The 22,480-nt window shown below is 30.8% G+C and overlaps 3 protein-coding genes across 7 annotated transcripts; 1 reads left to right on the forward strand and 2 right to left on the reverse strand.

Moving 5' to 3' along the window:
* Positions 1-756: 756 nt before the first annotated feature.
* Positions 757-2,302, reverse strand: LOC133320118 (protein-lysine N-methyltransferase EEF2KMT). Of its 2 annotated transcripts, none has more exons than XM_061527203.1 (5): positions 1,991-2,302; positions 1,600-1,917; positions 1,273-1,531; positions 986-1,198; positions 757-898 (listed from the first exon to the last, which is right to left on the reverse strand). In XM_061527203.1, exons 1-5 carry the CDS (start codon positions 2,090-2,092, stop codon positions 795-797), a joined length of 996 nt encoding a protein of 331 aa, XP_061383187.1. In that variant the 5' UTR covers positions 2,093-2,302; the 3' UTR covers positions 757-794. The 2 variants fall into 2 exon arrangements, with proteins under 2 accessions (XP_061383187.1, XP_061383188.1); XM_061527204.1 differs by having other exon boundaries at positions 2,185-2,293.
* A 243-nt stretch (positions 2,303-2,545) lies between these two features.
* On the forward strand, positions 2,546-6,168 carry LOC116767361 (mitochondrial inner membrane protease ATP23 homolog). Its single transcript, XM_032657647.2, has 5 exons — positions 2,546-2,931; positions 3,139-3,184; positions 3,268-3,349; positions 5,138-5,362; positions 5,890-6,168. The coding sequence occupies exons 1-5, from the start codon at positions 2,700-2,702 to the stop codon at positions 6,082-6,084; spliced, it is 780 nt and encodes a 259-aa protein (XP_032513538.2). The 5' UTR covers positions 2,546-2,699; the 3' UTR covers positions 6,085-6,168.
* Positions 6,156-20,976, reverse strand: LOC116767359 (glycine receptor subunit alpha-4-like). Of its 4 annotated transcripts, none has more exons than XM_061527201.1 (10): positions 20,647-20,976; positions 14,315-14,382; positions 13,241-13,308; positions 12,849-13,069; positions 12,558-12,640; positions 11,365-11,490; positions 10,441-10,639; positions 10,014-10,221; positions 9,584-9,703; positions 6,156-8,944 (listed from the first exon to the last, which is right to left on the reverse strand). In XM_061527201.1, exons 1-10 carry the CDS (start codon positions 20,736-20,738, stop codon positions 8,726-8,728), a joined length of 1,404 nt encoding a protein of 467 aa, XP_061383185.1. In that variant the 5' UTR covers positions 20,739-20,976; the 3' UTR covers positions 6,156-8,725. The 4 variants fall into 4 exon arrangements, with proteins under 4 accessions (XP_061383185.1, XP_061383184.1, XP_032513536.1 ...); XM_061527200.1 differs by having other exon boundaries at positions 11,338-11,490; positions 12,849-13,066; positions 20,647-20,975; XM_032657645.2 differs by having other exon boundaries at positions 11,338-11,490; positions 20,647-20,970.
* Positions 20,977-22,480: the final 1,504 nt, after the last annotated feature.

Raw genomic sequence — 22,480 nt, forward strand, 5'->3', positions numbered from 1 at the left:
TAATTAAACCGTGCAATAAATTGCAAAACATTTGAACTACAAACATTGGTTGTAAGGATTTAGTTTAGGATTACAAAGCGAGGTCTGAACTAACATTGTTCCTTAGCTACCTATACCTACCATCCCTAATATATCTGTGCAACTTATATCCCATTAATATCAAACTAATAAGTTATAATACACTAAAAAGGAAATATTGTGAATTTAATGATTTAATAAAGAAAACATATGATATATGCAACATATATAAGTCGTGGTGGCCTGGAAGTTATGGCCCGCCTCTCACACGTGAGGGCGCGGGTTCGAAACCTGGCAAGTACCAATGTGATCTTTTTCGAGTCATATGTGCTTTCTATGAGTATTTAGACACCACTGACAGACTGTGAAGGAAAACATCGTGAGGAAACCTGGTCTTATAGTTTCAAATTATAAGACTAAAATCGCCAACCCGTCTTAAGCAAGCGTGGTGATTAATACTCTAAGCTTCTCCATGCGAGGAAGATGCCTTTGCTCAGCAGTGGGCTCCGATAGGCTGATGATGATATGCAACATACATAATACTTAAATCTGTTTTAGATGTTACATAATTTTATATTAACCATTGGAAAGCCAGATAAGTGTTATCCAAGGCGACTCAAGAACCAAAGACAATGACTGGTAAATTATTTAGAAAAAAAATTTGCATTTTTATTGAATATTTGTTGTAAAATGACGTTGCTAAAATTAATGAAAATATCATCAACAAGAATAGGGTTGTAATAAGAATTTGAAGTTAAAGAAATATAAAACAAAAATCAACTTCTATAAATTTTTAATAAACATCTATTAGTATTCTCATCCCAGTCAACAAACCCTCTTTTTAATACTTCCTTCTTTTCAAATTGAAAATTAGATAATTCTGAAAGCAATACACAGCATTAATACTTAAAATATATATGAAAAATAGGATGGAACTGCATTTATATATGTATTACCATAAACTTACTTAATTCTTCTAGAAAACCATTAAAAGTGTCTATATTTCTAATAGCGCTGAGAATGTATATTTCAACTTCATTATTTTTCTGATAAAATGAATTAAGTATGTTAATAAGTGGTTTTAATATTGAAGGATCAAAAATAATGTCAGCTCCAATTATAATATCTGGTGTTAAATCTTTTTCCTCTTCCGGCTCGTTCCAATCAAGCATTATTGCACCTAGAATAGATAAAATGTTTTAGATACTGTATGAATTTTCACATAAAAGTTCTTGTACAAAATTATATTTATACCTATAGTCTTATCATTTATTTCATACACAGTAGAATGAGATGTTGTACATTTTTTTGCTGATTGAAAGTTAATTTCTATGTTATCACATATAACTTGGAGAACTTCCGGATGGTGATCAGACATAGTCATTGATTCTATGGCACAATACTTAGCTATTGTTATACCAGTAAAACCAACACCAGAACCCAATTCAAGGACATGTTTTTTAAAAAACATTTGTTTATTAAATAGAGCCCAGTCAGCCAGCATGAAGGCAGCCTAAAAATTATTTTTTTTTTAAATTAATATAACAAATAATCATTGGAATTCTGCCTGTAAAATATTACCTCCCATGTTTTTAACCCAGTTGTACCATTTAAGACCATATTTCTTGTTTGTTTAATAGTTATGATATTTTCATCATTTTTTATGTAATAGTGCTGGTATGAAAATGTGTTATGCTTGTTCTCTTTCATTGAGGAACATAAGAATTCATACATGCCATCATGTACTTCATGATATTTTTCAATTTGGGTTATTAAGTTCTTGAAAAAAAGCCTACAAAAATCTTGGTTACATGGATATTTCTTAAAATGTGATGAATAAATAGTTTGATTAAGAAATTTATTTTGTTGGTCCCAAGTTATTTGTTTAACATCACCGTCCTGCAATAGACACGTTTATTACAGGTTATTAATAAGTAAAATGTTTTTAAAATAGTTTAAATATGAGAATTACGTTAAAATTAAACTGTGAGCCCTTGAAGAATGATAACTTTAGATTGCGAACTATGACATCAACTTTATCCGTATTATTACTGTTACTATTTAATTCATCCATCTTTAAATTGTGTTTTTTTTTTTCGTTCGAAATAGGTACTTATGTACTAAAATCTTATATTTTATAAGCCTATTGTCACAGACTTTATTTACAGGTTCATGTTGATGTAATTATTTATTCTTAAGTGTTAATTATAAAACAATACGAATAATATAAAAAAAACGAAATCCTAGTGTCATTTCAAATTTAAACTTTTGTGCTATGAGACTTATGACAAGTGACGCAGCCCACAAGTGACTTATAACTTATCAGATTTGTTATGTAGACAGATGGGCTTTGGATAAGATACACATTTTAATTAGATTTCGTCTAAATACTCATTATTTTGAAGATTATCCTGAATGATAATAATTATCCTCTTTATTTAATATGATGGTACATAGGTTTTGCGTTCATTTTAAAGTGAGGTTTCCGAACTTATCATATATGTGTGTTCAATTGTCAATATGAAGGGAGTACTGTCAAAATAATAAATATCTTATATCCTAATTCCTGAAGTATAGGTTAGAAATCTAAATTCTAAATAATATATATCTTTAATCATTCATAAAATTATTAATTAAATTTATAAGATCCCCAAATATATCTCGTGTTTGAAAAACTCCACATGACTAACAGTGATAACAATACAAAGTCATCACAATCCCAAGAAAATGGGACTACCAGTACGAAAGAAAATAATACTGAAGCAAAAAAGGAGGCTTGGGGATTCGATTTGTATCCTGAACGGCGAAGTACTTTCAAGCCCACCGTTTCAAATATTTTATTAGGTAGGGAAGGCAAAGAAGGAATAGAAAAAATGAAATGTGAAAAGAATGTCTATGAATGCGTTAAGAGCAGTAAGTTTATATTTTATTATATTACTTATGTTAAGTTAAAAATTTGATTTACAAAATATAAATCCGTTTTCATACTTAACCATATTTGAGGTTGGATGTCTTGTAATTCCTATAGTACCATACTAAATTATAACCACGAAAATTGTGACCAAGAAAAAATATTTTTATAAAAATTTTATTAAGTTTTATAAATTTTTTGATTTTTAGGTCCCATTGTGAAAACTATGATGGCTGCCTTAAAGAGCTCTGGTTGGTTAGTTGGTAGTTATAAAACTTATAATCACTAAATATTGTATTGTATTTTAAGAAATATATATATTAAATTACATTTTGCAGCCCTATTGATATAAGGCGTCATATATCATGTGAAGTCTGTGATTATTCAGTAAGTGGAGGCTATGATCCTGAAATGAACCAGGTGAGTATTAATTATTGTCATTATTTTTAATATTATGTCATATATGCAATTTTATATTGAAAAAAAATATATCAAAAATATATAGCATTCCATAGCTATAAGATTTTTGGAGACTTTTTACAGTTTTGGCCATATATAATTATTGGCCGGGTCTTTTTAGACAAAACAACTTCAGACTGAAGCATATCACAGAAAATTTATGCAAATCTAACTTAGTACAAGTAATAATATGTAGGTGCTTGCCACATGGTTAGTGAAGCTAGAAGTTTAACATCACAATGTTAGTAGCAGTCTTAAATTTATGTCCATGGAGAATTGTGGGTGTTTTATTTGTAGATCTTTGTGGCGCCGTCCTTGAATAAAATAAAATTATTGCAAAATGTTCACTCCATGGCATTTGTGAGTTCTTAAAACTTAAGTTTATTTTAGAATAATTGTGAGAGATCTACTTTCTATACTTTATTGTTGCGTGACATGGAGACGAGTAGAGGTGACATATTCTGTTTTACTTAAAAGGAGTATATCCATTTATGAAATGAATTTTTCTGATATCGGAAACTACTACATCAGGAGGTTCTTGTGATCTAATATTTTCCTCAATAGTGTCATGACTGTTCCACTGTTAACTGAAGTAACAGTGGCAACTTCGAGGTTTTTCCATAGTTCAATATATATCAATGTCAAGTCTGATGTAAGGGATCCTTAGCTCTACCAAAATGCTACTTGTTCCTATTGAGATCAAAAATATGATTTAGCGTTTTATTTGGATACAACAAATTAATAAATAAAGAAAGAAAAGTAATTAGATATCACCTTATGAGGAAGAAATTTTTCATCGAAAATATATTTACCCACAAAATCACGATGGCTATTAATGGTATCTCTTTTATCTCTTTTGCTTTGCTGCAGAAGGTCTCCATTCTCCAGCATCCTTTGGTCATATGTCCAAAAATGTTTTACTCTCCGAAGCAGACACTCTACACAATATTAAGTCAGAAGCATATTTTGTTTTTTCTCAATACTATGTGTAGTTTCTGTTTGACTGTTTGCCACTATTTCTACCTATCATTACAATATTATCAAGCAATCAAGGTACCCTCTCTTTTAATATCTTAATTCAACTATAAACAATGTTATTTAAATATATATTTAGAACGGCTAGGCTTCTATATCTATCTTAGATGGCGATAAAAAATTACTAATCGATAGTTTTCTAATTTCTTTTATAAATTACGTCACAGTTTATTTCAATTCTTGTAAACATCGTCTGTTATAAATCTATTCTAGTAATACTTAAACTAATCTCATTTATAGTGTCCACCTTTTTATATATACACGTAAGCGTACAATTCTATAAATGTATGAAAATATAAAAAAACGGTATGCTGAGTAAACCACAACGTTCAACGAGTCTCACATTTACTGACATAATAATATTTAATCGTTATTTTATAAATAGTTTCTCGCCATCCTTTTCTTAAAAAAGATCTACTTCCAAAATCAACTCTTGCTTACGTTACTTAGAGTTCAAAGTCAATCGTAACTTAATGTTTTATCAAAGTAAGTATCGCGGTAAATTTCGCAAAAAAAATGTTTACTAGTTGATTCTTACACAGTTACCGTAGATACTTTTACAGGAGGTCAACAATTGGTTCGACCGGTCCGTTAATTCAACGCGTATCACTGATGCTTACCCCACGTTATTTTTATTCATAAATCTTCGCACGTGTAGTATAACCATGCAAACCTACACTAAGCATGTGTGATAAAGTCTTAATAATATTACAGATAGTTGTCTGCCAGAACGTTTGCACTAGGAAGACGATGGTGCAAGGAGTGCTCGCCCACGAAATGATTCATATGTTCGATTACTGTCGCAATGAACTCAACTTTAAGAACATGGAACATTTGGCCTGTACCGAGATCAGAGCAGCTAACCTGACCCACTGCTCGTTTATGAGTGCCTGGTCCCAAGGTGACGCTTCGTGGATGAAAATTAAACAAGCGCATCAGGTAAATAAATAGGTTCTTCGGGATATGCACCTTTACAAAATCGTAGACCAAAATTTGGTTTATCAAGTAAAGTTAAGGTTTTTGTCGTTAGCTTTTTTGCGTTTTAGTATTAGTTTTTGGGAATGTATTATAAAATAATGTCTATTCTAGAAGTTAAAGTCATTCCAAATTTTCGTATCGAAATTTTTTTTGGGTTTAGTTAAAGTAAGTTTTAAGCACAATAATAACTTATGATTTTTACGGACGTCTTATCATTGAACACTCAACAATGAAATATTTTTTGTAATCGTACAAACGTTTAAAGTACAATGAAATATTGATATTATAGAAATGACTTCTGTTAAACTTTATATGGTAACTATCATAAAATTCAAATCGCGTTATTGCATAATATTTCTATGAATTTAATTTTTTTCCTCCAACAAAAACTCTTCCCTTCATTGTTGTTCGTCCCAAAAGTTCATCTTCAAATGACTAATTTCATCTTTAAATGTAATAATTGAACTACCAATTTAACCTTGTCTCAGGATTGTGTGAAGACCAAAGCGCTATACTCAGTTCTGGCGGTACGTCAAATAGAAAAGGCCGAGGCGGTTGACATTATAGAAAAGGTGTTTCCAAAATGCTATGCTGACATGGAACCCATCGGTAGGCGGATGAGGCGAAACTCTGAGGACATGTTCCGAGTGTATAGAGACGCGTCTTATTATGGCTATGAATAAGAAAAAAATGTACTCTGTAGATATGTAAATATTGCTCATGCAATTGTAGGATAAATAAAATATTTAATATATAATTTAAAATAATGTCTTTTATTTCAACTATTTACATGTATTGTCCTAAGTTTAACAATATAATCTTACACTGTCATACAACAGTTAGCAATATTTCGTTCTGAAACACTTTTAAGGTCTATAGCCGTCGATTTTATAATAATTTTAAAAGGCAATTTGAAGGCACCATTCATTCAACGATAGATATGTATGATAATAATATATAATGATATGTTAATCAACATGTGATATATAGTTCCTTTTCGATGACTAAACATCATACAAGTGTTGGAAATGATTATTTAATGTGACAATTTTTAAATGATTTTTGTGCATAAAATTATTTGTGCTTTAACATGTGTCAGGGGCAGCAAGTAAAGCAAAGATAATTACAGAGACTTATTTCTATTTTATTCCAAGTTACATAAATGACTAGAATTACATTTAACCTTCACCGGTTTTTAATTTTTTCGTTCGCCTTTCTCTGTTACATATACAGATGATAATCAGATAATTAAAAACAAAAACATACATTCATTAATATGGATAAAGACCCTAGTGTTTACGAAAATTGCTATTTAGATATCAGTAAATTGTAACGGCTTCCCCGCGTTAGCGGTGACAAAAGAAATAGATTTGTTGAAATATTTTCATTAAATAGTACAAAATGTAAAATAAAATATTTTCTTAAACCACAATAAACATTATATTATATAAATTATTTTATTTATTACATAAATAAATAGAAATTTTAAAAATCTTAGTATGTAATCTTATAAACTAGTAGACAATGCTATGAACACTTTTTCAAGCGTTGCACAAGGTGGTATCTATTTGATAGTGAAGCTACAAACATGTTTAAAATGTCAAATCAAATGTGTCAAATGTTCTGACAGTTCTTAATTTTTAAATCCTGATTGTTATAAAGTCTCGGAATTGTTTTTTTAATTTCCAAGTAGATATCATGTTGCCTTTTAATATATCTTTTCTTTATTGATGAAGGAATTTACAACTTATTTTCATTTTTAATACGAAGTCCATGTTTGCTTCGTAGATACAGTATGAATCTTAGTCTAAAGGTGTCATGTGGTTGTGTTTAGGAAGGACAGGATCGGATTCTGCTCGTGTCGATGAAGTTTGTTTACTAAAATCTAGATTATTAGAGATCATTTCAATTCAAAGGTCATGTGGTAGAACTAAATGAGATTACATAAACTTCTTTAAACTTTTTATATATAAAATGTGAAATATTTTTACATAACATTCATGTTTTTCATAACGAAAATATTTATTGTTGTAAAATGAGCGATCTTAACGTCATGCTTATCGTACGAAAAAAATCAGATTAATTCGGATTTTTTTATTGTCTGTTGAAATATGTACTTATGGTTATGACATTTCATTTTTTAATGCGTGTTAATTTTAGACGAGCTTACCTTCAGAATCCAACAAAATTATCTCAACATTTTATAACCTGACCTAATCACAAAAACCTTTTATTTATCTTATGATACGTATCAAAAGGCACAGTAATAAGGCGTGACATGCAACTTACTGTTTCCTACTGAGCTCTAGTGGTCCCAACGTTTTTCAACTACGGTCCAATTTTGCAAAGGAAAAGTACAAACAGCTTGTTGCATGCAAATCTACGAGTCTACTTAATATTAAAAGTAGGCACTGACGAGCTGCAATAATGTTGTTTGCACAAAAAAACTTCTAAGTACAATATTTTGTTTCCAAATTTACTAAACCACGCGTCTTTCTTATTACTTACTGATGATAAATATAATTAAATAGACGTTCGACTTCTGAAAATGTCAGGACGGATTTAAGACATACCAGTGAAATAAAATCTATGCGAAAAATATGTATATCTAAATGTATGCAATTAATAACTTGTGTACATTACTCTATTTGAGTTAATTGTATTTCGTGTTTCTTGTGTTACTTGTGTCGCATTTTAACTTTAAAAAGTAAGTCTTAATTCCAATATTTACTTTTGTTTTATAACTTTGAATAGATTATTTAAAACAGATGTTTATATTCAAGTATGGATGATATGTTTTTGATGGGTTGTATCAACGCCTAATAAAATAAGTTTGCCTCATTTAGATGCTTTTCTTATTGAATATAAATCGATGAAAAAGAACGAAGTTATAGTCAGGCATAGAATTGATCAATAATATGCATATGAAATTCGTGAAATTAAGAAAATGTATATCATCCGACTTTAAAATAGTAGATTACCCACTGTTGGGTACTTATTAGCTATTGGTGAATTCGACTCTACGTACATGAAGTGGGCCTAAAATTTATTCACAGCTTAGAAATAATAATTTATACATTAAAAATATTCTTGTCCAAATATTTACACAATAAAATTAAATAATAATTAACTTCAACATTAACACTAGCAAATCATAACATTCTAATTAAACTTTAAAATATATAACAGTGACTATTTTATGAAACTCATATCTTAAATCCTAACTGTTTAATATCATTTAAGTTGTAATAAATTTAAAACAACTAGCTGAATATCTAGTATCTACAACTATGATTAAAGGCACGGCAGAAGTTCACAGTTAGATCACTCGTGCATAGCCCGATATGCTTCACTGATATATGTCGTCCAATAAATAATTGTAAAGAGTATAAAGCATATAGGAAAAATCATTAGGGCGAATTTGTCAAGTGCCCCGTGTTGGGCGCCACAGAACATGACGCCGCGGTCGACCATGGCAGCAAGTCTCACCAAGAAACTGCCCGAAGAATCACCAGCTGTCATTGTCTCCAGTATTGGCGAGTCCTACAGAAGAAAATATTGTTGATTAATACTAAATATAATATTGAGTTAAATAATTTTAGCCTTTCTACACTTATCCTTTTTTCTACCGTTATATATTTTATTGTTGTCTATGTGTAATGCGTTAAAAGCATCGGTGGAGACTGGCGTATTATCTAAATTAATTCTAAAACATCTATAGTTTGACGACAAGTTGTTTTATAATTTCGTTTTTCTCTAATTATTAATCTTTGGTCAACTCTACTTATGTATAAAGGATTTTTCTAATGTTTTTACCAGTGTCGCATAGCATTTGTCGTACTTTTTACATTTAGCGTGAAACACACAGTGCTGTCCACTAATTGTTTTTACCTTACTAACTGTTCTCGTCTCACATCCAACTTTATTGGATCTTCGAAGCCTTCTCTCCGAAGATGTTAACTAGAAATGGTTGCCTATTATAAAGATCAATTGTTTCTTACCTATTTCTAACAGCGACAATTGGATGTGGTGAAAATACTAATGTTTATAAGCACTCATAGGTGATGTTTGTGCTGACAGTTAAAATCTAATGGTCTGATTTTTTTCTTATATTAATTGTCGTAATATTAATCCTATCTTTTGGTTTTGTGCTATGTATTTGAATTATTACGGAATGGTTACCCGTTGTATGGTCTGGTGAGAGAACTGTTGCTTTAATCCTTCATCTTCTACACTAAGTTGCGGTGAAAATACTCCACCTTGAGGCGTGCCTGTGACGGGTGTGCCTAATCTCTGCAAATTCTGTAAATTGTATAGAAATACAGATCCGTAAATATATAATATTTAAGTTAAGTATTATATGTATGTAGATAAAGAAGACAAGTGACATTACTTTGGAATTTCCTCTGGAAGCTCTGCCATACATATAGTTACGCCATACAAATGTCAATGTTTCGAATATAAACTTTACACGAGCCGCTAAAATTCAGATTGTTGTCAAAAAAGTACAAAAATATGAACTCGTTGTAAAAGTGTCTTTGTTTTGATTAAACATCTTTCAATTTAGTAATCTTCCTTTTGATACGTTCGTAAAAATTGACAGATTCATTACTTGAGAATGGTTAATATGCAGAGGCGGCGCCAGCTGCGCGGCAGAGGCGGCCCGTCGTAGGTCTTGCCGTCGTCGGCTCCAACTTTTGTCATATCGGATGCCGAATAACACCACGAAGTACTCCAGCAGTGCCAGGAATACGAATATAGTGCATGAGATCAGCCAAACCTCGATACACTTTAGCTCTAACGCGTCCGGTGAGTTAGTGCTGGAAGAGATTATCTTTTGTAAAAGATAAATCCATTTAATATGTCTATAGTTTGCTCATACTAACATAAAACTTATAACAGTGTACACACAAGATGTTTTATTTGTAATTATAGGCTGGCGATTCAAGAAGTTTGGAATTTCTTATAGATTTAATCTCTGTTATTCTAGAATCGTACATTTCATGATTAATATATACTTAAAATAACTGAATAATCACCTGACAGTGTCAAACATAGTAATAAGTGACAGTAATGTCGTGACAAGCAGCACCATACGACCCGGAACAATTTCCGGGATAACGCAGAAGCTTCCCCAGGAGATGATGACAAATAAGGACGATGGTAGGTAGCTCTCTAGAAGATACCCTCTCAGTTCACGCGAAAGTTTTATTTGCAATCGCGCCGCTGAATGTTCACCTGCATGGTTGTGGAGCCGATTTTTTGTAATTAATATTCATAAAATAAATAATGTTTATATTAATTAATTCATTCGGTGTAGAGGTTTTATTTTACTAATAAATTCATTACATTTTATTGATTCTAGGTACATGCAATGTACTATGATTGGTGTCATATGTAAAAATTAGTAGGTAAAATATTCCCAATTTCCCTCTGCTTGTATGTCTAAAAGTGATACTTTGTTAAAAAAGCGTATTAAAAAAGGTAAATGTATTTTTATATTTTAATAAAATATATTTGAAAAGTGCTTTATATTTATGTAAATATGATAAGTTTCCTTTCCATAAAGCACATTACGACACATAACATTCACAATATTGCACAGGACATGGATGATTTTGAAATATGTATTTAATGTACAGATAAATATACGAAGCCAAATTTTAAATATTTTTTAAGTTTTATACGTTTTCTAAATAAAAAAAACAATTAATTATATACCTTTATGTTATTGTAAACCAAATAATAAATAATATTTATTATCTGCCATGAAAGTTAAAAATACTGCAATTATTATAAAGAAAAGGTCCATAACCATTAATCTCAATAAAAAATCATCCCTGGCTGGCAAAATCAGCGTCATGCAAGCGGAAAAGCGTTAGTTTATACAAGTTAATTGGTTCAAACTTAGCGCAAAGCAATAAATATACATTTACCTTCACCAAAATTGCGAATATGATTACTTTTGTCGGTAACAAATGTGACCACGTATTTTGGCAGACGAAACTCTCGGCGTTGTTCGCCGGCCAGCCCGAACCACGGCGCCACTTCACGCCATTCGAACCGCACATCTTCTTTTGTGTACTTATCTGAAAACATGCACGCTTTCTACCAAAACAATTTAAGTTAAAATTGAAGAACACACAGGTTTTTACTTAATGATTTTAGTATAAAAAAATATTATAATTTTGAGCTTTCTATTTTAATGTTAATTTCGGCCAATAAAATTTATTCCGCATAGATGGTAAATCATTCTAATGGTATAGACACGTGTGTTTTAATTTAAAAATAGTTCAAAAATATTTATTAATAAAAAAAATATATATAAGTGCTTTCTAATGAGAGAACCTCAAAACACTAATTTTCATATTCCAATATATTCCACCTGATTTTAAATAAAATCTTAAAAAAAAAATGTTTTAAATCATTGCGAAGCCACTTAGTTGTATTGATTTCCTAAAAAAGGCAATGACTGAGCAAAAACTGAGATATCGACGCCAATAACAATTTATTTAGAGGTTTAATGGAAGTGATTAATTACTTAGAATAATGAAAGTAAAAATAGGTGCGTACTATGATAAGTTTTATGTATGTAAGTGTTTTATTAATTTATTTAATAAAAATATATACACTTAAAATATAAAAATGGGTAAAGACTAAAGGTGTTTTAATATGATAATTTTGACAGCAATTTGTTAAGAAATTAGAATGAATAGAATGCTTTTTTCTTATTTTCAGTTATTATTTTTTTACTATACGAAATAGCTAGCGAAGTACAAAAATCGATTGAGAGACTGTTGGTTTACACTGTGAACTACTTCTAGGTAATCGTCAGAGCAATAGCCCTGAGCTCGAATTCCGAACAAGTTAATGATGGTTCTCATGAATTCAAAATCCCATGCTCTTATCGGCTGCTATATCATTATGCTCAATAACTTCATAAAGGTTTCCATGTCCTCAAATCGTCATTTTTATCACAATTCACACTATGTGCGCTATAACTATATCTACCAAAATAGTTAACTAGCTCTGAAGCTAGTGTACTATTTTGTTTAGTATCAATGTGCTATTAAATGAGAGCTCAGCGATTTTTTTGGTGACCAAGAACTCAATGTAACCTATTTATAATTGAGACAGGCGAGATAAATATACTTACAGCTGCTAAAGTCTATCGCGCAGTTTTGCACGTCCAATGGATACAAAACAAAGTTCATTTCACATTTTATTGTAATTGTAGCACTGAAATAAAATGTTTCTATTAAAAATGTTTACATTCTGTTGTTAAAATTATTTTAATTTAATTGAAACATGTCTTATCAGGGATGTCATTAGAAAAGACAATGTCAATTTGAATTGTACGGATCATAATACTTTTAAAGCATGGATTAAGCTTTTTAAACCTAATGAGGGACAATTTTTTTTTAATATTTAAAAAAATTAAACGAACCCAATACTGACTGAGACAGTGCGATTAGCATATAGTCTCAATGATGCCATTTCTTGGAGCACTGAGAGAATTTTCATAGTTTGTAGCTGCCATATATAAAGATCCGGAGTCCATATTAGTTGTCGGAATTCCCAGGGTAGATCGATGAAAGGCATACCGGGGGGAACTTTTAATCTAGCCTCCTCCCATGATGCTTGCAGGAAAACGTCAAGTGTGATCTCCTTGGACAATAGATCAACCAGATGTAAAATACTTGTTTAAAATATTAACGTTGTATAAATAAGTTTGTTGTTTCAAAATTGGAAACTTATACTAAATTTCTCTCTTAGATTTTTTGGTCTCTTTAAAGAGAGTCATAATTTCTTAGTAAACTAAAAAATTATGTAGGTTACCTCTCGATTTTCATCCACTCCAGAAACTCTATTGACGTTCACTCCAATATAAACTGTCGTATTTTTACCTGGAAACAGATAATACAAACAGACCTTGATATTTCAGTTTCATTGAATAGCTATAACTGTTGCATAGGTAGGAATTATCAGCGGTTACAGCGCCCCTTGGAGATATCACCGACCGTCTTTACTACCGAGGCTTGTATAATAAAATTAAATTGGTGTGCCTACTTAATGAACAAATACGATATCAATTATGTAAGTTATATTTAGCTTATTTTGATTATTGAATAATGTGAGTATAAAAATTGACTTTTCATGCCTCGCAACTATATATGATTTTTTTTAAATATAATTAGTTAAATAACGTTTTATTTATATTCTATACTTATTTAAGATTTATGTCTTTCTAGTTACTGTTGTACTTCATAGTACCGTCGTTTCCAATAGATACAAAATTACTTTAATATTTTTGTGTTACGGAAATTCAACTTTTAAACAAAACAAATCTACTCCTTGCCATTTGTATTTTATTTAATTTAATAAAATAAATCCACGATTCAAATATATTGAGTTAGTGATTCCTTCGTGACGCACAACATAATCACGTTTCACGATAGTTACATGTGAGATGTTGTAAGGGAAAATGACTGCTTTTGAAAATTATTGGTTTAACGCTGTCTTGTCAGCTTATTGTAGTTTTGCTGAATAATGTCCGGTCTTAAGTGGATAGCTGTCTTTTTTTCCCTGAATCATCAACCCGTGACTAAATATGAAATATTCTAAAAATACACCGTTTATACATAATGATTTTTAGTTAATAAGGATAGGGCTTTGCGGTACATCTGACCTTTCACTGTTAGTTTCATAATAGAACGTTGTTCCTAATTATATCAAGTGGAACATTAATAACAGTGTTCTTCTTTTGTTTTTGTACCTACATATTCGTGGAGTCGGAGACTATTTTCTAAGCGTCTTGATATTTTTGGCCAACGTTCAATAGTGACTTACACAAGGTTTATTGTTTTTAAAATTAATATTGTTCCTCTTCAAAAATGACAGAAGGAAACTTACCAGGTGGAATGTTTCTACTGTAGTTTGTTGGAAGCTGGTATGCATATTGGTCCATATACAGGATCTGGCTGAAAAAAAGTTTACAGAAATTAAATACCAGGATATAATTTTATTTTTATATTTTTGGGCAGAGGGGAAACTTAAAATGTATGTCTCACATGAAATGTTTGAAATAATTTAACAAAAATAATTGGTATATATATTTTTCAACTTTTTTGGATTATGTTTTGAATGACGGTAGAGGCCAATGACCCAATTGAGCAGTAGTTTATTAAACAGTGCCAAAATTATGTTGAATTAATGTAACATTAAGTCATAATTCATTCGTTTTTTCTACATTTTCATCTTTAATTACACCATGAATAGAAGTTACCTACTTGTGTGATATTATCCTCATCTTTTTTGTTATGTACAACGTATGCTAACGTTATGTCCATGATGGATATCCCCTATTTATGGTTTACAATTGCGATATTTTTTAAATTTAACTTATAATATGTACGTATGCAAAGTAGTTGCTTGTCTACAATAGACAACTCATGTGAGATATTATTGATTGCAGTCTTTGTAGAGAAAAATATAATGAACATAATGAAATTTTAAGCTTAGAGGTAATATATTCAGCGTTTTTATAAGTGCACGCGAATAAAGTGAGCATGTTACGTCTGGGTTGGTTGTGTTTACGTTGTGAGCGTTCACTAATCGTGTTAATGGTCTTTAATCCCTTGTTTCACGCGTTCTGTTTCATGTAGTTCACGCATCATTTTGATATTAAAGTTAAATATCTGGAAAGCAATGAATGTATTCAGCATCTTAGTATTATATTTTCGTCTTTAAACGCAAAAAGCACCTAACTTATCATATTGGTATGCTTTCAGGCATTTTAGGAACAAGCAACCCTTCTTTCGCTGATGTTACTGTTCCCATACAATAGTAATGTTAGAAGCAATAAAAATGATTATAATATGTTAAGTAAATGTATGAAAAAATGTTGTACGAAATAGACGGAAAAGTATTTTCAATGTAAACCTCTGTAAGATGTGCAGTTCAAATATCTTGACCCCTGTTTACAAATTTAATGTATGATTAAAGAGAATTTATTTAGGAACACTACTGATAAAGGCAATAAATTAGACTGAACATGTGTTAGGACTTGATTCTGGATACGAAACGATATCTATCCATTATTACCATAAAACCTATGTATTTGTATACACGTTTATTATCATTTCGGAGAAATGATTCTAAGAGCATACAATAACAGGCTTTCATTTTCTTGACTACGCAGTTCCTACGTCAGAGGCTATGCTATAATTGTATAAGACATAATATGCTTGCAATGTTGCCTTCAATTAGTTAAGCCGCTCATTGTGTAACATCGGGATCTGCACTTAACTGGCCAAGTTCAGTTGAATTTTATAATACTGTATCGTTACTAGAATATGTTAAACTTTAAGCAATAATAATGTTCATAGTCCAAAGTCTCAAGTCTTGTTTTTAATTTTCTTTTGTTTATTTATTTATCGTAGAATGAAACGAGTTTCTTAAGGTTTGCATAAAAATATGAAACAGCTAAATATGATTTTTTTTATATTTTTAAATTTCAAACATAAAAATTACTATTTGCATAAATATGCTATTAAATAGTATATTTTATATAATCGTTCTAGGTCATCGGATTATGCTTGCAAGTGGTCGGTACAAATTAAAGAATGAATATATTACCATAGGTTATTCATTATTAACATTACTAAATAATATAATTTATAAAAGTATTAAATTTACTTCTTTGTTGTTGGTCTCATTACTTTATGGTTATCATTGTTTTTCTTGGAAAATATAACAAGATCTTTTTATGTTGTTTAAAACACGATTTGTTTTTAATTTCAGTTGCTTAGGTGTTTATACCGTATAATGGAAGTTAATTGTTTGAGTTTCTATTTCAAGTCTTTTATTTTGATGCTCAATGGGATCATTAATGAGGAACAAAGTTTGTAGTTTTAAAGAGGCTTTTGAGTACTTTTCACTCGAATGCCATTTACCCTTTGACATTTCCTAGTTTAACGCTCAGTGTTTGTATGAGTGCGAATCGTTAACTAAATTCAGAATAGTTTGCATTGAAAAAATAGAAATCACTGAAGTTGTTTTCTTGTTACAAGAAATATTACCGTAACAATACTGAATTATAAGATCAGTAAAAAAATACGAATATTCAAAGACATTGCTTGTTAGAACGCTTAATTGCTCGTTTATGTTTTTCCGACATTTAATGCTTCTATTTTCCACTTTTAATGAAACAACTGAAATAGATTAAAAGCTCTCATTTGTGAGAAATTACTTGACGGTCATAACAGACTAAAATACATTCATTGACGTTCAAACAGTCGGGACACAGTGTAAGAAAATTTCTTTGATAAATAAGTTTGTTTTGCCTATAATCATGTAGATTTAGACTTAATGGCAGCTACGATATGAGCTACCGCAGTTTAATAGCTTTGTAAATAAAGAACTACTTTAGATAATAAGAAAACGCATTCGTTTATATAATAGACGTTCAGTTTACATGAACTTGAAAAACTTATGTAATGTTAATTTAATTATGTGTCAGATGTGTCATGTTAAAATTGCCGCTGTTGCTAAATAGTATGTTTATAATGGGTATGTAGCTGTATATAATTCTAAATATAAACGGAGACAGTCAGTTGTATCTCAATATCCAAAATAACCAAGTCGAGTGTTCATTCAAACTGTTCATCTCCTGAAACTCAAAGATGAAAGAAACGTTATCATGTTTTATAACTTGTACTGATTATGTAATGATAAGTGATGCGTTAGATAGCTGTCGTTTGAGGTGTGTGGTGAATGTTGGCCGCTGGCCAATCTGTCTACTGCCTTAGATCTCTCGGACAGTTTAACATATTGGCCACTACTGATTCACATGTGTAACCTTAGCTTAAATATCTAATTTTATTAGCCAGAAATGTCCTTTGTAGTTTTTAAATGTTATCATATTAAAAATTATTAGAACGCAATACGAAATTAAATTTATTTCTCACCTTTATGGTTCTGGCAAATTGCCATATATTTCCTTTGATTGATAAACTCAATGGATTCTTAGGTTTTATTGTTCTTTGATATAAAACTCTAATGATGGAAAGTATTATTAAGGTTTGATAAACTAATATTGATTTGTTTACTCTTATGTTGAGGTGTTATGATCGGACATTTTGGATTTGTGGGTGATGAATGAGAAAAATTTTCCATTATAGTTTTACCAAACTCATCGCAAGATATGTAATTAAGTAAGAGATTCAATTACCAGAATAGTTGTAGAGAAAAAGTTATATATAGTTTTTACACTATAATTAACAACTACACAGTTGACGGCTCTTTGAAAGTGTAGTTTTAATAGAATTGCATTATTAATACAGCCCGCATATATGAAACAGACTTGAACTGGTTTTTGCCGGTCTTCAAAGATAATAATTGTAATGTTGTTTCCAGATTTCATGGACACTTGTTACTCACACCTGTATTTTCGCCATGAAATTTAAAACTAAAGAGTGAGTTGCAAAAGAAGGGCTTTCTGATCTAAAATAAAACTACTTGTGTGTTTGAAACACTAGCTTCTATGACTGTTATAGCAAACTTTCCTTTCATGTGTGTTTTAATTAAAGAATGATACGTAAAAATACTTACGTTTTTACAAGAAATTCTGACAATTACAATACAAAATTTGATAGTAGTGTAGCTGTGTAGGAGCTATGCAGTTGTAATTACGACAGACGTGTGTCTGTGGTGCAATGATAGGTATTCAGAACAGATTATTTCTGTTGTCACAGTTACCTAGCGCGGTTATATTAAGACTGATAATGACGCAGATGCTCAGTTAAATTTGGCGCCATTGAAAGGCTATTGTTGTCATTAACATGGTTTATTGTTATGTTTACGAATCTAATAACTACCTACTTGTGTTTTTATTCTATGTAGTAATATTTCGTTTGCCATGGGTTTATTTCTGATTTAAGTAGTCAGAAAATTATAGAATTAAAATCTGTTGAAGATTTGTTACACCTAATTGTGTAAATAGAATTAAAATTAAGCTTTTGACAGTAAATTTATACTTTCAAAACTTTATTTTCATTTTTAAGTTGACATTATATTATCATGTTTCAAAGAACAGATATAAAAATATTAGGTTCTAGTCATCAACAAGCTCTTGAGTATTTGTAAAAAGTTGTTTCTTTATATAACTTTGTGTATTTTATTAACATAATGAACAAAAAATTTCTTTCAATTACAAAGTTAGCATATTCGAGTAATTTATTTCAATTTTAACTTTTGTCATAAGAGGCTATGATTTTAATTTTATTATACTAGTAGGCAATTATTAAACCCCTTTGATATTATTATTATTTGACATTTATTATAAGCGTACAGTTTAGAAAAGAAACTTTAAAGTTAGTAATTCAAAACTTGAATTTTATTAAGGATAATAAAAAATAACACATACATTTTGTGTAATATTTCACACAATTTTTTTTCATATAATCTAAATATACTATAATTTAATTACACCTGCATTTAAATTTTCTCTGCCTTCGTTTTGATTGACATTTGGGTGAGAAATATGAAGGTAGGAAATAAACAGTAATGGAGGTCAGGCGGAAGTCTTGTTTCGGCGATGTCGCAAAATTTTCCGCACCGGAAAAACTAGTGAAATTGATATTTGTAACGAAAGAGCAATAAATAAATTATCAGGTAGTTAAAGACATTGTGTGTTTAATTTAATTGTCCTTATTTTGTATTAAAGAGGTTTCACATTAAAAAAAAATTACTTAACATTAATGTGTTATCTTATACTTTGTGTTTTATATTTCAACAAAGTTTATGGTTTGTCATCACCATCAAGAGTCAGCTCCATGACTCTCTTCATAAATTTTAACTTACAAATGCGAAAAACTGAAAGTTTAATTCCTTGTAAGTATCACATGTAAGTATGTGTTAGGTATCGGCTAAGCCCTAAAGTACAAGTCGTGTTCAATTTACAATTTTGAAATGGTTAATAATATATAATAACAAGCACGAGACATCTTTAAATTATGCAGGAATACTCTAAAGCCCGAGAAAAAACAATTATGACGTAATCACATAAGTCTTGGATTATTCAGGCGAATTCACAACGTCTTATCTTAAGCACATACCCACTTTTTCAAACGAGGCTAAGAGGTATTTAATAAAAATAGTCAACACCATTGGAGTTCGTTAGTATCATTTTTGAGTTTGCTGTACTTTGAACAGTCATTCAAATATGTATTTATGAAAATTTACATAAATTACAATAACTATACATATTATAAATAAAGTACTATAATTACTTCATTCTTAAGCCTACATCATTATCTGTAAGTTACTTTTTAAATCATTTAAATCGGGCGTACCATTTCAAAGTTATCACATAAACATAAATATAAACATGAGCCATGTTTTCCCGACACCATCAACAAATATCGTTAATGTACACACAAGTAAATACAAAACCTTAACAAATTATATACTAAAACCTTCCTCGAGAAGCAAACTATCGAGTGGTGATAACTGTTTGATAATCGGTGAAGTAGTTTTTCCGTTTCGCGAACAGACAGACAGACAGATGCGGCGAGGGACTTGGTTTTATAATATGTATTGATTTCTTTATGTATTTTTACTTTAGTGATATAATTGATCTATTTCATTTAGATTTCAAAACAATTTATTTTGGATTGTAATAAGTCACTCAAATATATGTCTTTATCCTCCCAAATTATATGGACATAGGATGTATTGGTCCTAATTGCACGATTTATGAAACCAGGTCATGTCTTGTAAATTTGTAAGATCGTTGCACCTGGTTGCAGACGACGTGTTTATGTCAACAACGAGGTTTGCCAAATATCCCGCCATCTTGGCTGACATCTTATCAAATTTAAAAAGTCCAAGAATAAAATGTTAAGACTTATTTAATTATGTTTCTATTACCTAATTAACGTACTTTAACGTTGCCTTCTTTTGAATAAGTGCTCTTTAGAAAGATAATTCAACGCTGGTCAATATTCTACAAGTATTTTTAGTACATTTTAAAGACAATTATGTTTAGGTATTTATAAACACCGCATATACAAGCAATTTTTTTAACGCCAGACGAATATTTATGGAACAATACATATCTGGATTTCATAATTTTCACTGGTCTTTAACTAATTTCTTTAAATTAATATTCATTACAAAATTATTAAACAGGAAGTTACAATTGTATGAGGGTTTATTATTTTGCGTAATCACTATCAACGAACCTTGCACATTCAAGCAGTTCTTTGTTAGGCGCGAAGGAAACGCCATCCGCCAGCGCGACGAGCGCCAGCAATGGCATCAGCTGCGTCCACATGTCTAGGGGCGCGCGGCCCGGCGGCGCTCGTCGCTCGCGCACTCCCGCACAACACACACTTGCCTGCACATGATCAGCTCACGGGCACATCACGTCACAGCCACAGGTCTAGGTCCGAGGAGTAGAGAGCGCAGTACGATACTGCGCTAGAAACGAGAGCTCGCGACTCACAGCGGGCGGGCGGGCGCGGTCACGGGCGCAACCTTCGTGTCCGTGCTATCTCAAGCCTATGCCGACGTGAGCTCGCTACGCAATCCGCTACGCGTTCGCTCGCGTGAGTGACGGTTGGAAACTGATATATAGATAAATGCCAATATTTATATCTAGTTAGCGGCGTCTAGAATAACCTTGTCGGTTTTACAAACTCGTATGAACACGCTTGTTGAGATAGCTGCGAATTTTATGATGATTTGAATTTAAAACCTTATTAGGAGTATAGTTTAAACGGAATGTAGTGATCGCGTGTTTCAGGCTGCCGTGCCCAATAGTTAGACAACATTCGCCATTTACGTACTCCCTTTAACGCTGCAAAGTTAAAAGCGGTTAAATAATTGGAACGGACGAATGAAAATATCCCTTAATCTTTTGTTCCTGAAAAGTTTATTTATTATTTAAATACACAGAATATAGATATTTTCAGCCCCTTAATCTTGTTGTCTTTTAGATGGAAAGTTGCGGCGCCGGTAGATTCTTATTTTAAAATGTTTACGGTAAGTCCACACCAGATGGCGACAATCTAGCGGCAAATTTTTATTAAATTCTCGGGATAGTCACATGCAACAAGGTTTCAATGTTAGTGAGCAAGAGACGGTACAAAATGCAATCATTTAAGATAATTATAAAATTAGTAAACAAAATTATTTGAATAATATTGTAGGAGCATCTAATAATTATCAAAAATATTTTCAAGTCATATACCGTGTATTCGATTCGGATTCTAGTATTAAATTTATATCAAAACATGGATAATAATAATTATAAGGGATACTTAAGAATAAATTCAAAGTTATTAATTACATTATCTCATAGTATAGCATCATGTTAATTCCTATAACTGTGTTCGTTAAGCATTGTATGTCTTCTTACTGTGATATAAACGCTCTACTCTCGCTTATAAATTAAAATGAATATTATATATATATAGATACAAAATACACACATTTGATGTTCAAATTGCATTGATTTAGAACAGATATTAAACTAATATATTGTAAATATCGGATTATGAACAAACAAATTGGCCCATTTATCACATTTATTACTTATTACCACATGATAAAAGTATAAATTTTATGACCAGTAAATATGTGAAGAAATAAAACATCATATATTAAGTAGCGTTCGATAACTTTAAGCATTGCATTTTATTGGCTTCCCTGCGTCCCCGTTTTTAACCACATACGATCTTTTCCTACACCATGGCTTATTTAACAGGGAACTTTAAAGAGACTCTATTATTACCTTTGTCCACAGAACAGCGTTGGTCGATGACAAAACCATTTTTAAAACATTTCATTCGATGATAACTATTCCAGTTAATTGCAATCTTATTGTATTTTCTGCTATTAGATACAAATATAAATCACCGCTATTATTCTTCAGCGAAATATAATTTACTACTGCAACAACAAAATAGAGCAGTATTTACATAAACCTCTTTTTAAAATCTGTATATTTTTGTTGCAAATAAACGATAATAATCAAAACGTTACCCATTACTTATAAAGTAACTACAAACCAAT

The sequence above is a fragment of the Danaus plexippus genome (assembly GCF_018135715.1).
Source record: "Danaus plexippus chromosome 9 unlocalized genomic scaffold, MEX_DaPlex mxdp_24, whole genome shotgun sequence".
Classification (NCBI taxonomy): domain Eukaryota; kingdom Metazoa; phylum Arthropoda; class Insecta; order Lepidoptera; family Nymphalidae; genus Danaus; species Danaus plexippus.